Source organism: Phacochoerus africanus, chromosome 1, assembly GCF_016906955.1.
Source record: "Phacochoerus africanus isolate WHEZ1 chromosome 1, ROS_Pafr_v1, whole genome shotgun sequence".
In the NCBI taxonomy this organism is placed as follows: Eukaryota; Metazoa; Chordata; class Mammalia; order Artiodactyla; family Suidae; genus Phacochoerus; species Phacochoerus africanus.
The window spans coordinates 120,096,620-120,113,593 of record NC_062544.1 but is presented as its reverse complement, the minus strand read 5'-3'; the positions used below and the strand labels follow the sequence as shown (position 1 = coordinate 120,113,593).

Genomic DNA, 16,974 nt, shown 5'->3' with positions numbered 1-16,974 from the left:
AAACACACCACACCACTTCCTGAGTGTGGCAGAGCCAAGGAATGGGCCTTAGAACAGAGACATGATGCCAAAACCAAACCAAAAACACATAGGCAAGATTTTCTACCGCCCAAGGGATCCTGTTACAAAATACACTGAATTCAGCTCTGAAAACCAACATAACACCTTAACAGAGCCCATAGTGAGGTCATCCACCAATGGCACCAGCTACTGAGTTTCCTTGACCAGGTCTTGAACATGGGACTCAGAATGTCAGGAGGAGCTTAGTTAGACTGGACCTCAACTAAGCAATATGGCTACTGCAGATGTTATCCAAGACATACTCAATTTCCAAGTTCTTTTGTTATATTCTTGTGTTAGGATCATAGGAAATACAAATTCCTCCACAATTTCCATTAATGGCTGGTTATACTGGTTTTAATCTTTTAAAAAGTTCTAAGTGACTTACTTAAAGAAACTGGATTTTTAAAAATGTTTTGTTTTGTTTTTCCCTTTTTGGTCACACCTTTGGCATGTGGAAGTTCCCAGGCCAGGAATCAAACCCATGCCACAGCAACCCAAGCCACTGCAGTGACAAGACTGGATATTAAACTGCTGAGCTATAAGAAACTCCAAAAAAATGTTTAATAGGTTAAAAATGGTCAAATATTGGCATTTTCTTATGGTTAAGGTCCACTTTTGCAGTCTGGTGTCCAAAGACGGCCTTTGTGATCTTTGAAACAGAAATACTCCAAAATAAGGAGTTCCCATCATGGCGCAGTGGTTGACGAATCCGACTAGGAACCGTGATGTTGCGGGTTTGATCCCTGGCCTTGCTCAGTGGGTTGGGGATCCTACATTGCTGTGGCCCTGGTGTAGGCTGACAGCTACAGCTCCGATTAGACCCCTAGCCTGGGAACCTCCATATGCCGCAGGACCTGCCCTAGAAAAGACAAAAAGACAAAAAAAGAAAGAAAAAAAAAAAAGAAATACTCCAAAATATGTCACACATGACAGTGAAAATTTTTAGGGGATCTACAAGCACCCAAGTAATGAGAACCTATTAATAAAGTGGGGAAGATGTGAGATGCCACAGTCAAGGCTCCTTGAAAGCTAACCACTGAGGAGGTCAGACTGCCTGCCAGACCCAGAGGCATCCACAGCACGTAAGGGAAAACAGCTTCATGGGACAGGCACGGGTGCACACGTACCTGTGGGACACCAAGCCAGTCGTCTGCCTGCTGCATGGCTTCTCGTGCATTATCCACAGGCTTTCTTGGGTCCCAGGATTCCCAGTCCGGACACAGACCTGTCAACATAACACATAGGATGCTGTTAGTATTAACTGACTGAAGAGATTAAAGGAAGTTAGGTGCCTAAACTAAATCCACTCAGTTTCTTAATGAGAACAATTTCTTCCAAAAATCTTAGTGAACTGTATACTTCATGGGCCAAAGGTATCATGGAAATGAGTATGCCAGAGTAGAAACTACCTGAGCTGAAACTTCTCTTTCAGACTGGAATCTTCTTCCATTCAGATAGGGATTATCTTAAGGGTGTGGTGTTAACAAATGAACAAAGCCTGAAAAACCATTTGGGCCTGATGCCTTTTTGCAGGAATGATTTATTGACCCATCACACTCACTACTCTGCTCATCAAATGTATGGGGCTGACACCAATGGGGGGGGGGTCCTATGATTTAACTCAATTTTTTTTTTAAAATAATGATTTTTATTTTTTCCATTAGAGCTGGTTTACAGTGTTCTGCCAACTTTCTACTGCACGCAAGGTGACCAAGTCACACATACATGTCTATATTCTTTTTTCTCACATTATCATGCTCCATCATAAATGACTAGATATAGTTCCCAGTGCTATACAGCAGGATCTCATTGCTTATCCATTCCAAAGGCAAGAGTTTGCATCTATCAACCCCAAATTCCCATTCCATCCCACTCCCTCCCCTTGATTTAACATAATTCTGACCCTATGTACCCAGAGATAGCATCAGAACCCACAGCTTAAGGGCTCAGTCCCACAAGATACCCCCATCCCAACTTCAGAGCCCAATCACAAGTCCAGGTCTGTCAGAGGATCCCACAACCCACTCCTCAGGTCTGATCATTTCCTACAGTGACTCACAGAACACAGGAAACACTTCACTTATTGGGTTACTAGTTTATTAAAGGATTTTACTAAATGGAAGAGATGCCAAGGGGCAAGGTGGGAGAAGAGGAGAGGAGCTTTCATGTCCTTTTAGGCAAGCCACGCTCCCAGGACTGCCACATGTTCACCAACTGGAAGCTCCAAACCCTGTAGTTCAGATTTTTATGGAGGCTTCATTACATGGGCCAGAATGACTTAATTACCTGCATGAGTAATTAACCCAACGTCCACCCCCTCTCTCCTCCCTGGAGGTCGGGGGGGAGGAGGGGGGTGTGGTGTGCATGCACGCACAAGCTCCCCTGGCAACTGGCCCACCAGCCCCCATTCTTAAGAGCATTCCAAAAGTCACCCCGTTAACAAGTCACCCCATTAACAAACTCGTGTGGTTGAAAGAAACTGCTATCAAAGTTCCCACTATGGCTCAGCCGTAATGAACCCGACTAGTACCCATGAGGATGCAGGTATGATCCCTGACCTTCCTCAGTGGGTTAAGAATTTGGTGTTGCTGTGAGCTGTGGTATAGGTCACAGACGTGGCTTGGATATTGAGTTGCTGTGGCTGTGGCATAGGCCGGCAGCTACAGCTCCGATTAGACCTCTAGCCTGAGAACTTCCACATGCTGAGGGTAAGGCCCTAAAAAGACAAAAAAAAGAAAAAAGAAAAAGAAAAGAAAGTTACCATTACCATGGCTCACTTAGCAAATTTCAAGGTTTTTAAGAGCCAGGATAGGGACAAAGACCAAACATGTACTTCTTATTATAAGTCATAATATTGCGACCCCAATCCTGGATATATCTGAAAAGATTGGAGCATTCTATACAATTAAAAAATTCGCTTGCTCAAATAAGGCCTAAACCTAGAATTATCTCCAAAACAAACAAACAAACAAACAAAACCATTGTAAACACAAGTACAGGACTGGAGGAAAAATCTCCAGGTTAGAACTGGAAAGAGGCATCCTAAAATGTGATTTTGCATGGCAGCAAGGAAGAGGGCACTGGGGAACTCACTAATGCTGAGCTTTGAGTTACTTCTGGATAACACCAACTCACAGGTTCTCAAGGCAGACTGAGGCCTAGAGCCAGCCCTCCTTCCTTATCCAGCTGACACCAGCTAGTTGAGCATGCTTAATACTAATGTACCCAGCATATATAGAGCAATCCGTAAATGGAAAATACAATTATTAGAGCAGGGTTTTTTTATTCAAAACAACTTTGGAGGTGCACATAAACAAAGGCTCTGGTTTTTCTACTGAGAGTATACCAGCAAACTCTTTCCACCGATCTAAACTCTACAATGAGAATAATTACTACCCTGGTGTACATTCATCTCAGAAAAGAGGAGCATGTCAAGGGTGGAAAAGGCTCCAGTTGGATCCTGACCAAGCACTACTTCACAGCAACGCAGAAAGAAAAAGGCGGAGAAAGCCATATACAGTCAATCCAGTGGTTGATAAAAATGGGTACTTTCCACTCAGTAAATGTTTTTAGATTTTTGTGCCAAACCACCTAATAGAGCATATGCTGAAGCCAATGGGAAATGAGGCACCAACTGGGAAAGAAGTGAGACTTAGGGTCTGGAGGCTAAACTCAGAGCATGAAAGCCTTCATTCAGAATTTGGATAAGTACTTCAATGCTCAAACAAGGCAATGGATGGATCTATAAGACTGCCATCGGAAAGGCACACAGATCCATTTTTCCATCCTTTGGCTACCTTGCAATGGGCTAAAAACCAGGAGGAGTACACCAATCACAGTAAACCTAGCTTTCCCACTGAAAACAAAGGGGTTTAGAGTTCCCTGGTGGCCTAGTAGGTTAACAATCCAGCATTGTCACTGCTGTAGCTTGGGTTTGATCCCCGGCCTGGGAACTTCCACGTGCTACAGGTGTGGCAAAAAAAAAAATAGAGGTTGAGGTGTCCACATGAGCATATATTTCCCCACCACCACCACCAGCCCCCAGGAAGAGATGGCTTAGGCAGTCATGGTCACTTACCTGGAGCACAGCTGTCTACCAGGGCTCCCAGGGCTTTGCCGTCTTGCCAGTTCTGGTTGAAGTTGGTGATGGGCAAGTAAGGGATCTTGTTCTGAATCCACCCCAGCAGCCTCTGCTTTGGTGTCTGCTTCTTGGCATCATCGTCCCCTTCATCCTCCCACACGGGCATGGAGATGGAGTAATGGAGGATCAGCGTCCATACTAGGCCCAAGATGAGCTTTAGGTTCCCATCCACGATGGCTTTGCTGTCTAAGCAGAGAGACACAGGTTTCATCAAACCTCTGGTTTGAATCAAAGTGAATCATACTCCTTATAAGAAAGTAAGTGGAGGAGTTCCCTTCGTGGCTCAGTGGCTAATGAATCTGACTAGGAACCATGAGGTTGCGGGTTTGATCCCCGGCCTTGCTCAGTGGGTTAAGGATCCGGCGTTGCCGTGAACTGTGGTGTAGGTTGCAGATGCAGCTCGGATCCTGTGTTGCTGTGGCTCCGGCATAGGCCAGTGGCTACAGCTCCGATTAGACCCCTAGCCTGGGAACCTCCATGTGCTGCGGGTGCGGCCCTAGAAAAGGCAAAAAGACAAAAAAAAAAGGAAAAAGAAAAAGAAAGAAAGTGAGTGGAGCCCACAATTGTTAGAAAACCATATTGAGCTATTTAAGAGTGAAAGGTTGCAATGCTGGCATTTGCTTCAAAATACTTCAAAGAGTTGAAATAAGATTCCACTGTCAATGGATTCTAAGTACATAAGAATGCATTATATATTGTTGTCTCTATTTTTATGTGCATTTGAAATTCTCTATAACAACTTTTTAAATTTAAAGAAATCATTTCAGAAATACAGACCATAAAAAGAGGTGGTTCCATTCCAGAGATAATCACCTGTTAACTTGGCAGCATAGAGTCTCCCAGATTATGTGTACAAATGTATGTATGCGGTTGTTGCCCTGAATATATACCATATGATTAATCTTGAAATTTTTCTTTTCACTAATCACTATGTCCTAGACATCTTTTCCCTATAAAAAGCTGTTTCTGTTTACATCCCATCTATAAGTTTAAGAGGACAGTTTCCCTCAAATCTCACCAATACTGGGTGTTATCAGTCATGTTCATGTCTGCTTCTCTGACAAGTTAGTCATTCATAAAAGAAAGGCACTAATCATTAAGCTAATCCAACTGGGCAGTGTTGCCAGGAGGCTAAAGTGACTGGCTGAGGTCATGACCCCTTTTCTAATCTGGCCTGCCCCTCCTGGGACTCTCACTGCCATTGGTTTCCTCTTTCTACTCCCCTTGGTGTCCCTGTGACTCTCTGTTCTCTTTCCATCCTCCAGCAATGGGCATCAAAATTCAAGACATGTGTCTATCTGTCTGCCTCTCTCCATTTCCTACACCCTTTCCCCACCAAACATCCTCTATAGCAACCTCCCATTCTACTAGGACCCCAAGCTCAGAACCACCTTAGACTCCTTCAAAGCCCTGGTACAGATTCCACAATTCTCTCCCTTCCTAATCCTTTTCTACACTCTCCCCCCAAAATATGCAGCCCTCCTCCCTTCTCTGAGCCCTAGACAGCCAGGATGCTCAATCATTGTTCGCAAATCCCCAGAACCATCCATCTAGTCAGGTACCTCTGTGCTTCCCAATTAGCTAATAGTCTCTGCTGTTCAGAGTCAAACTCTGGAAACAATCAGCACCTTGAGAGAGGTACACAACCTCCAGCCAGCCTGCTTTTTTCCACCACCCACCTCGCTCCATTCCTGGAGCACATCTTGGTTAAACCCTTTGGAACTCTCCACCTGTCCTGCATTCCCTGTGATGGGAAGGCCGTCACCCCTTTGTCCTGCAGGACAAGCCCTGGATCATCATTCAAGGGCCAAATCTAACAGATGGTGCCCTCCACTCCCACCAGCCTATGTGTACCATGCCAGAATCCTCTCATAACAAGGACCATTCATCCCTCAGCTTCCCATCCCCACTCTAGGGGAGTAACTGAGCTTTCTTCATCTTGCAACTCCCCACGCCCTGTCCCTCCCACTGCAAGCCACCTGAATGTTGGTTAAATGCACGTCAAACTGCACTTAATAAAACCCAACTACAACCACACGAAAAATATACTCACATGCTGATAAGGAGTAAATGACATGCCATTCAAAACTGAAAGGGTGGGGGCTTCTTTTTGAAATCAACCTGTTTATTGTTAGTCTCTCTTACAAGAAAGAAAGAGAGAAAAAAAAAAAAAAACCATCTTAAAGCCCACACCCAAACCCACAGAAATCAAAGGTAATTTCATGGTTGCAGTTTCAGTCATAACAAAACCTGATCATGTAAAACTGGACAGAGTAAAGATCAGCATGAACTGGCTGGTAAGACACTAAATTTGAACAACCCTTATTCTAAATTAAGCTGCCCAGGGACATTCTACATAATGAATTGCATAACTAACTTTTTTTTTTTTTTTTTTGGTCTTTTTGCCTTTTCTAGGGCCACACCATATGGAGGTTCCCAGGCTAGGGCTCTAATCAGAGCAGTAGCCACCAGCCTACACCAGAGCCACAGCAACGCAGGATCCGAGCTGCATCTGTGACCCACACCACAGCTCACGACAACACTGGATCCTTAACCCACTGAGCAAGGCCAGGGATCAAACCCGCAACCTCATGGTTCCTAGTTGGATTCGTTTACCACTGCGCCACAAAGGGAACTCCTGTATAACTAACTTTTAACTCCTGTCCACATAACTCACCACGGGGCCCAGTGACAAATGAAAATACAGGACTCCTTGTCCAAAAAGTATTAAGAATTTCAAGACGGCAAGAGCAGTGCATTTAACCAAGTACATAGAACCCTTCTGAGCATGGGACCCTGCAGAGCAGCCCAGACTGTGCAACCATGAACCTCTGAGCATGGGACCCTGCAGAGCAGCCCAGACTGTGCAACCATGAACCCAGCTCTACTTCTGAGGTCCTGTGGTCAATAAAGGAGCAGTGATGCGGATGAAACATTGAAACCTGCACATAATACGACTATCTAAGGAATTCATGCTACTAAACCATACATTTCTCCAGCTGTCAGTCCTTGATCATGACTGAAATTTTTGGATTAGAAGTCCTGTCATGGAGGTTGTCTTTCAAGTGCTATTGATTACTGGGTTACTAACCTACCAACAGTTAAAAAAAAAAAAATCCAGGTCAAACAACTTTCCATGCCAGTTTCCTTTAATTCATGCTAAAGGTAGAAGAGCAGTCTTCAGAAGCAGGGTCGGGGGAGAGAGTAAAGTGTGTGCATGCTTATTGCTAGTAGGGTAGCAGAGTGGACCTGGCCGGGTCTGGCCTTGCACCAGGCAGAATCTAAACAGGCCAGGAAGTATCATCCAGCCGCAAGCATCAGTCTGCAAAGCTCAAACTTTCCTGAGTTATGTGTTAAATGCTTTTCAAATGCAAACTTGCAGATTTTGTCCATAAATCAAAACATGAAACCAGTTTGCTCTATTTTTACCCAGCTTACACATGTTGGTTTAAAGGAATGAGACATGAGTCTTTTTCAAAAAGATTTTGGGGGAAATATGACCCAGTAAAAGTCTGAGCCAAATTTATGAAATACACAATGCCCAGAACTTCTGTTTCCAATGAATTCAAGGTGGGTGTCCAAAAGGGAAAGCCCCCATTAAGGTCTCATTGGGATAAATGATACTCTGGTTCTGCTATTCTAAGAAGCTGGAGGGAGAGCGGTCCTCATTCCAAAAGTGATTTTGACAGGTGAAAGTTCAAATGCTTCACCGAGCTCTTGCAACAATAAAAAGGTGGCCACTTGCCCAAAAGGCCTCCCCGATTCCCACCCACGTGCAAAAGGAGACTCCCTGTGCCTTGAGAATGAAACGTTACACAGCATCACAGTGACAGTGCGTAACCATCACAGCAGACTACGGAACTCTTGGCCATGAGCACGCTCTGTGAAGTTTATGTCGAGTGTAAACATGGAGCAGAGATGTACAGGGAGGAAAAGGCCAGGTCAGCTGGAAGCCTCCTGGGCAGGATTCCGCCTCTGGAGTTACTGAGAGCCTCTTTCAGGAATAAAATAAGCCAACGCCCGCCACGCCTGCACGACCTCCTAGAATCTGCTTGGACTGTCAGAGGGTTGGAAATCTGGCCACAAGTCTCTCCTTCCCAAATGCAGCCAATCACAATCCCCATATAACTGGTCCTGGCTCTGGACAAGACGGACCCTCAAACCCCACGCACCTTCTGTAGCTACTTAAAATTAGCCCAAGTTGCATATAAGTGAGGGCAATGGATCTTTTTTTTTTGGTTGTTTAAATAGCTAGAAAGCTAACTTCGAGCTATTGCAAATTCTAGGATGGCGTGTTTTCATGTCATTTCAGCACATCAGCGTTCTGGAAGGGATGCATTTATGGGGGTGGAAACCAGACACTTTTAGGCAATCTTCCGTGCTCCTACTACATTAACTGTGTCACCCACCTCTCCTGGTTGTTGCCTGGGTGTCAGGGGTGGGGGCCAGGGTATCAGGGTGGTGGGGGGGGGGGGCGAGGCCTAGGTAGACACCATCCCTCATTTCTGTTCTCCTGGGTAAGGACAGCAGGTCATCCACTGGTCACAATGCAGCTGGCTGCCGGGTCAGGAGCAGCCAACAACTGGCTGCAGGAATCAAGGAGAGGTGGGGGTTTCAGGAAACCCTCTTCCAGTGTGCTTCGGGAGAAGTCACCAAGGCCATACTCTGTACTATGACTTGGCCACCAGAGAACAGACTGCCATATGCCTGCTCCCACCCTCTCTCTGCTACCCTCTGAGAGGCAGTGTGGCAGAGTGGTTCCAAGTACAGGCTCTGGAACCAGCAGCTCAATTGAATAAGTCACTCTGAACTATCTGCTCATCCTCTCTAGGAGCCTCATTTTTCCTCATGTACCAAATGGCAATGTTCATAGTAGAGCCTTCATGGTGCTGCTTATAAGGAGCAGGTGGGTTAGGAATTCCAAGAGTGTCTGGCCACACAGCAGGCCCATAATTACCTCCTTCCCTCCCTTACTCATCCATCTAATATCTGAGTGTCTGCCATGTGCCAGTCATCTCTAGAGCAAGAAGCCCAGAAGCTATATTCCTGACTTGTATGCAAACAGGAAACAAAAGGTAAGAAATACCTTATGAATTAACAATATGTCACTCCTCTGAGTCAAGTAATTTATTAGAAGGGTTGTGAGTCTCTGAAGTCCCTGCTCCCCTGTTTTAAGAGGAGGCAGACCCACAGCATGGTAGTGAGCCCAGAACATGGAAGGCAGGTGCAAGGGGGACACTTCTGAACTGGGTGGTTTAGGAGACTTGACACAGCCTAAGACCCCACAGAAAGGAACAAAGAAAGACCCTCCTGGGCACAGAACTACTGAAAATTTATCAGGACCTTTCTGATTGAGAACATGGTACAAAGAGCAGCCCACTAGACCTGGGGTCTGGTCCTCTTCAACTTCCCAGCATCACAATTGCCCTTGCGTTGTCCTTGATCCCTGGCTCAGCCTACTTGGCCTGGAACTGTCTCCCCAGCTGGCAAAAGTCTCTTCTACATCTAACTGCAAAACTAGAACAGGTCCCTTGTGAAGCACCCCCTCAATGCTGTGTGCCCTCCCTCTTTTGCTATAAATACAAGGGTGCTTAAATAACCACTTGCCATGGCTGCCTCCTTTGCTCAAGGTATCAGGGCAGGAATAGGCTGTTTTGCTCCCTGTTGACCCCACAGCCTGGACACCTGGCTGTTTAAGGGAAAAGGCTGACACAGGTACCCCTCCCTCCCCTCATACCTCCACTGCTCTAAGAGAGGCGGTGCTGCCTGTGCTTGAGTGGATACAAAAAAGCACACACACAGGACCTTTTCAGACAGAATTTAAACTGCTCCAGACTGTAGCCACCTCTGTGCCACCAGTGGTAAACAGCATATGGCCCAGGTGGCAGGCAGAGAGGTGACCAGGTCGTTAAGGTGCAGACTCTGCAGGTGTGGCCTCAGCACCACCATGCTGGCTGTAGGACCCTAGCCAAGCCATCCAATCCCTGGGTGCCTGTAAATTGTTGGAATAAGAGCACCATGTTGCTGGGAAGGCTAAGCCTAACACAACTCTAGCACTCAGACCTTCACACAGTTAATTTTTGTTAAATGCTGGTATCATTACTATTATCCTTATCACCAGTGACTTCAACATGCTTTTGTCAACCCTGAAACAGAAGAGATAAAGGCAGAAAGGAAAACAAAAGCTCAGCAGTTGCAGGTGGTGACCTGCAAGTTTGCACTAGCAGTTCCCGACTGCTTGGGTGAGTTGGAGGTGGCAGCATCCATGCAGGACTTCCCCTAGGTAACCCCACATGGCAGCGCTCCCATGGCCTGGCCCAGCACCCAAGTGACAGCCAGTTCTCATGGACACTGGCAGTTTCCTTCCATCCTGCCTCCTTTCTGTGTCTGAACAAACCATGGCTGAACTGCTTGCCTCACTGTCCAAACAAGAAGGTACCCTGAACTGAAAGGTGGCAGTTGACCACTTTCCTCAATTTCTCAGTCAAAACCAAGACAAGATGCCACTTGCTCCTGAGGCCATGGGGAGGACCACCTCAGTCAGCTGCCCAGACAAGGGGTCACATTTCTAGGGTGCAATAGTCCTTGCATGTACACAGCAGAGGATGAACTGTGCACTTTGACCCCTGGGCAGGATGAAGGGTTAGCCCCTGCTCAGGACTTCTCTCCAGGACCTCGGACCAACAAGGGCTGAACAGAACAAGACAGACTGACTTAGAACCAGGTGACTCGTGCCTCTAATGACCAAAGGATATCATGGCAAAGTGCAGGCTCTAGTTAATAAAGCCCTGCCTCCCCTCCTCCCATGCATGTGGCTTCTTACTACATGCCACCCCAGCCTCCCAGTTCAAGGGTGTGGTTGCCTCACCAGTGGACAGGGGGTGGGCCTCCCCCATGCCAGCCAGAGCTCCTGACATCACAGTCACTTAGCTGTGACTTGTCCTAAAAGAAGCCAGGTGAGGTGACGGAAGGAAGCTGGGTCCCAGAATAGGGTGTCCCACCAACCTGAAGACTGAAAGAGGCAGATTTCTAAAAATCCCTTTGTCACTGCAGTGGAACTCTAACAAGAGGATGTTCCAGGGCGTGAAGACCTGAAGTCACATGGGCCTATTCCCATTTCTGACAGCAAGATAAAATACAGAGCACAATCAAACAAGGGTGGATCAGGGCCCTGGGATCAGCTGGATTTCTGATGCCTTTTTCTTGCTCATGAACTACTCAAGGATGACAAAGGAGATGTTCAAACGAACAAGTTTTACACATTACTGTGTTCAGTTAGTAGAATTCATTTGGAAGGTCTTTCCATGTTAATTTTTTTTTTTTTTGGTCTTTTTAGGGCCACACCTGTGGCATATGGAGGTTCCCAGGCTAGGGGTCAAATCTGAGCTGTAGATAACCTATGCTACAGCCACAGCAACGTCAGATCTGAGCCATCTGCAATCTACACCACAGCCCAAGGCAACACCAGATCCTTAACCCACTGAGTGATGATGCCAGGGATCGAACCTGCATCCTCATAGATCCTAGTCAGATTCATTACTGCTGAGCCACAACAGGAATTACTCATGTCAGTAATTTTTCAAGACATGATACAAGAGACTAACGGTGGCAAATCACGTTGGCACATGAGGTGAAATTTTGAATGAGTTGAGAAAGATTCTGAGGACCTATCTGGATTTAACAAGAAAGACTGCTAAAATGTGTCATGTACAAGGCAGGGGGACTAGAGGAGCTCAGGAAGATTTCTGTGCAGATCAGTAATGCCTGCCGGGCATGGAATGAGGAGTGGTGGCTTGGATTTCTTCACAATACAGTGGAGTAAACATTCCCAAATCCCTGGTTTTGTCCACAGATCCAGAACACATTCCTTGCCTATCATCTCAGACTTCAGATGTTCTACTTTGCCTTCCCTTCTCTCTCACTTGCTGGACAGTTTTTGCCTAGAATAATTAGAACAAAGTATCTCATAAATATCTTATTTTGGTACAGAGTTTTTGGTGGACTTTCAGATCATAGATACTATGATGATGCACTGCTCTGTAATTTATCCCAAACACCTCCTTTCTGGTTAAGAAATATCCTTTATATAAAAGTTGCTGGAGGAATTCCCATCATGGCGCAGCGGAAACAAATCCGACTAGGAACCATGAGGTTGAGGGTTCGATCCCTGGCCTTGCTCAATGGGTTAAAGATCCGGCGTTGCCATGAGCTGTGGTGTAGGTTGCAGATGAGGCTTGGATCCCGTGTTGTTACAGCTGTGGTGTAGGCCAGCAGCTATAGCTCCGATTTGACCCCTAGCCTGGGAACTTCCATATGCCACAGGTATGGCCCTAAAAAGAAAAAAGAAAAAAAAGTTGCATTTGCATCACCCAGTATGCTTTCTTTTCAATGCCACTTTTGAAAAGTTGCCACTTTTGAGAATTACTGTGTATCTAGCAATGAAGCCACACTGAACTAAGTGAGACAAGTAATCAAGGGCTTAGAATATACTAAGTCTCTTCCTACTTACTATGTTAGTGGGAAATCCTTGAACAAGTAATCAATCTAACCTTGTTAGAAAAGTTAAAGAAAAAGGAGAAGATGCTCTTAAATGGTCTAAGCAGTGCATGTGAACTAGATTTCTGACCCCAAAGCTGCAGGTTCCCGTACTAACTGATTCCCTTGCTGCCCCATGGTTCTCCAGGGCCGACTAGCAGGACTACAGCCCCAGAGACTCCTGAACTTGAGCATGAGTCCAACAGCCACTGGAAGGCACGGGTAAACCCCAGCGTGAGCTCTAGAGGCCTCAGCATGGGGGCGTCTGTCCCTTACTCACAGCTTCCAGCCAGAGAGCTCTGAGAACACATCCAGCTGAAATAATAAACGCTGGCTGTGAAGGGAGGGCCTCGTCACCTTTTAACTCCAGCTCAGCCTGTCATGGGGAAAGGCCATCCTACCTGAAACGCAGCTCACTGTCCACCCTGTGCACATGGGCACAGTCCACAGGGAGGCCCACAAGGGAACAAGGGAGAGCAGGAGGAACCACACCTGGCAAAGACTCTTAAGTGCCTCTTCTGACATCAAGAGCAGCTCTCTCTTCCAAACCGTTCTTCTGGGCCATGTGCAGAACAGACAGCATCCCTGTAAGGATGGCTTCTGAAGTTAATCCCATTTTATAGATCAGAAAACAGAGGGGCACAGAGGCAAAGCCATCTGCCAAAAGTGACACAGAGGGAGAGCCTGGATTTAAACCAAGTTCTCTCTGCTAGCAGGGCCCAGCTCTCACCCTCTCTCCTCTTCTGAATACCCATTATGTCAGGACAGCTCCACAAGGCAAGTAGTCAGCACTCTTATTTGACAGATGAGGAGACTGAGCATAGGGATCCCCCCACCCCCATCCCCATCCCCCACAGCCAGTAAGTAGCTGTGCAGGGCTTCTAAACTTTGAAGGGCCCCAAGAGTTCTCAGCATCCCTAAACTGCCAAGGCTCCAGGAGGAAACCATAGTAAAGGGACAGCACAGAAGTGATTGCACAAGGCCTGGGAGGTGCAAGCAGGAGTCAGAGCTGGATCATCTCAGTCCCTTGTCTTAACCATGCCTTACTCAGCCTCTACTGTACCCTAGCAAGTGGGGAGCCTGAAGATCAGGGCCCGGTCCCTGCAGCTGGGAGGTCCTCTACAGATGTACAGCTGCTGGGCATGGGAAACTGAGGGCAATGGGAGAAGATACAGGCTGCCTTGCTTTACCCAAGCCTGTTAACATACCTTTTCCCCTGGGAAACAGAAATTAGGGTCATTCATGCACTTGAAAACTCACTTTATTCTATTCGTCTGTTCATGCATCCAACAAATAACTTCCTAACTGCCTACTGGGTGCCAGTCAGGCCCTGTGCCAAATGCAAATTACACTTTTAAGTAAGAAAATACGTTAAATTGGCTTTCAAGTATTCCACAAAGAGATACAGTATTATTATAATGAAAACCAGCGTTACCCCCCCAAGGCAAGTCATTGAAGATCTTTGAAGGGAATAAAAGAACACAACTTTTTGCCTTTTGTCTCTCAGGCTAGGCTATGTCCCCCAGGGTTCTTCTTTCCTTTTATAATTAAGAATAAAAGTTTAAAAATAATAACGATGATGAATAGGATAGGTATTCACCCTTCTACTGGAAATTTGTAAAAGTTGAGCCTGGGTACAAAATCAGATCAAGGTGACTTCCTTGGTGTGCAAGGGGAGACATCAGCTTGCATTTTCTCCCTGTACCTCACCTCATGTTACAACTCCTATGAGCCTGTTAGAGAAATGGCAGCCTGCCCAAAGATTGTGAGGTCATAAAAGGAACAAAACTCTCAATTTAAAGTCTTGAATGGGAACCAAGCTGAGGGAAATTCCAAATAATTTATAACTGCTGGCCCTCACCATTACCAACAGAAAGAGGATGAGGTTGGAGGAAAAGAAATTCTCCAAGGACAGATACCGTGGCAGGGTCCCTGCTTTACCTATATTGACATTTTCCACACAGCTCCTCTCTGTACCTGGGTCCTTAGTTCAGCTGAAGATACCCTCAAATTGGTACCCCTACAATTGGGCCTTCAACCCACACACGTGCCACCCAATCACAACAGAGCCAGCTCAGCCCAGGCCAGCTCAGAATTAATTCCACACCTCCAGTTGGCCCCCACTCCCCTCCGATCCCCTCCCTGTAAAACACATGGGCTCAGGGGCAGGACTGAACCTACTCAAAGGGGAGCTTGCTTGCTGAAAAAATTGGTGGCCAAATGACCCAGGGGCCAGAGACACTGTTAGTCAGTGAGCCCATTTCCCCTCCCAGGCATAGCCATGTACTGGACATGGGACTGAGGTGGAGCACTGGCCTTCTCTGTCTCCTCATCTGTAAGATGAACATCATAACTGGACTCACCTCACCGGACAGACCATTGTGGAGATAATAGAGTAAAGCAGGCAGCATTCTGCCTGATGAGGGTGCCAGTATTTTAAAAAGGACTATTACAATTACCATTATGTCACTGTAATATTATAAATACACCAATCTTGGGACTTCACGATGCCCCAATAGCAATGTGAAAGATTCAATGCCATTCAACTCTGGTTCAAGACTGCTCAGAGCCGAATACCCCAGAACTCGGCCTTCCAACACAGCATTCCATCTGCTAAACGACCACAAGAGCCAGCCCATCGGGGACCTGGGATTAAGTCTGATAGAATCAAGATGTTCTTTGCTCAGAGAGCTGCTGAATGAACTGGCAGTTTGCTAAAATCTGCAGGCCACCCTGACTCCTCCAGCAGATTCCTGAGAAGTCTGCAGGGGCCAGGCTGGGCCACTGCTGACAGAAAATTAAACGCAAGGTCAAAAAATTCAATTTGAAGCACAAAGTATTCAAGAACGTTTCCTAACATGATTTCTTTTTCTAATGGGGGGAGAAAAAGGTTTAGGTATTAAAGTGACTTTTAACCATTAAAGCAGTTCATTAATATAACATAATGTGGGGGGCAGGGAAGAGACTGAAAACAACTTAAATGCCTTCCCACAAATAAATGGTTAAATACATGTTACAGAACATTCATGCAAGAGACTAACAGGCTGCTGTAAAAAGAATGAGAAAGATGTGTGTTCCAACAGAGACAGGCCTCCACAATATATTAAGGGAACAGGACAATTTGTAGAAGAGCAATCCTGTTTAGGATAGCTCATGCAATCCTGTTTTTGACAAGGCTTGACTGCATGTGAACTGAAAGATCTGGAAGCATGCACACCAAACTGTGCTTACTGGCTCTTTCTGGGGAGAAGACTCAGGGTGATGGCAAAAGACTTTCTTTTTGTTGTTGTTGTCTGTTACATGCTCCTGTGCTGGGAAAAAAAAAAAAAAAACCAAACCTTTTCTTAATTGCATGGCTGTACCCACAGCATATAGAAGTTCCCTGCCCAGGAACTGAACTTGTACTTCCACAGTGACCCAAGTCATTGCAGTTGGATTCTTAAGCCACCATGCCACAGTGGGAGCTCAGAATTTTTTTTTTTAATTTAAACTACATATACTTATGATGATCATTGTACAAATGTAATAAATTCATTAAGTAATTTTAAAAAATAAACTACATATACTACTTTTATTTTATTTAAAAAAATAATTTTTTAGGGCCGCACCCACAGCATATGGAGGTTCCCAAACTAAGGGTCAAATCTGAGCTGCAGCCACAGCCTACGTCACAGCCACAGCAATGCGGGATCCAAGCCGCATCTGCGATCTACACCACAGCTCATGGCAACACTGGATCCTTAACCCCACTGAGAGGCCAGGTATCAAACCTGCGTCCTGTCCTCATGGATGCTAGTTAGATTCGTTTCTGCTGTGCCACAACGGGAACTCCATATGCTACTTTTATAATAAATTTTGGCAAACACTCCCCAAGAGAAAGCAGCATAGTAATTATTATATAAGGAACTCTTCATTTGGACAAAATTGCTTGTTGGGATCTAAAGGCAATGATATGGGAAAAGTGATCTGGTTTATCAATGAAAGCCATGTGTATGATACATTGGAATCTGAGTAAAGGGGTGGTCAGGGGAATGATATAATTGGGCTTATAGATGCATGGAAAATCTCTAAAGAGACAAGAAATTGTTCACCAATACTGCAGTTGCTTTTGGGAAAAAGGACTGGGGATGAGGGGAGAGGGAGGGAGACGGTTTCTCATCTTTTCATACCACACATGACCTTCACTATGGGCAATACTACTGATCAGCCAACAAATACAAGTGGCTTTTCAGGTT

The 16,974-nt window shown here is 45.8% G+C and overlaps 1 protein-coding gene across 6 annotated transcripts in view; it reads right to left on the bottom strand.

The window, feature by feature from the left end:
• FLNB (filamin B) overlaps window positions 1-16,974 on the bottom strand; it is a 150,699-nt gene that overhangs the window by 88,251 nt on the left and 45,474 nt on the right. For all 6 annotated transcript variants that reach the window (XR_007134493.1, XM_047777889.1, XM_047777847.1 and 3 more), the window contains exons 2-3: window positions 4,142-4,390; window positions 1,191-1,288 (exon numbers count right to left, since the gene is read on the bottom strand). Coding sequence is in view for 5 of the 6 variants with exons in the window: in XM_047777889.1 (XP_047633845.1) it covers window positions 1,191-1,288; window positions 4,142-4,390 (347 nt within the window). In the remaining variant the exon portion in view is untranslated. The remainder of the gene's footprint in view (window positions 1-1,190; window positions 1,289-4,141; window positions 4,391-16,974) is intronic.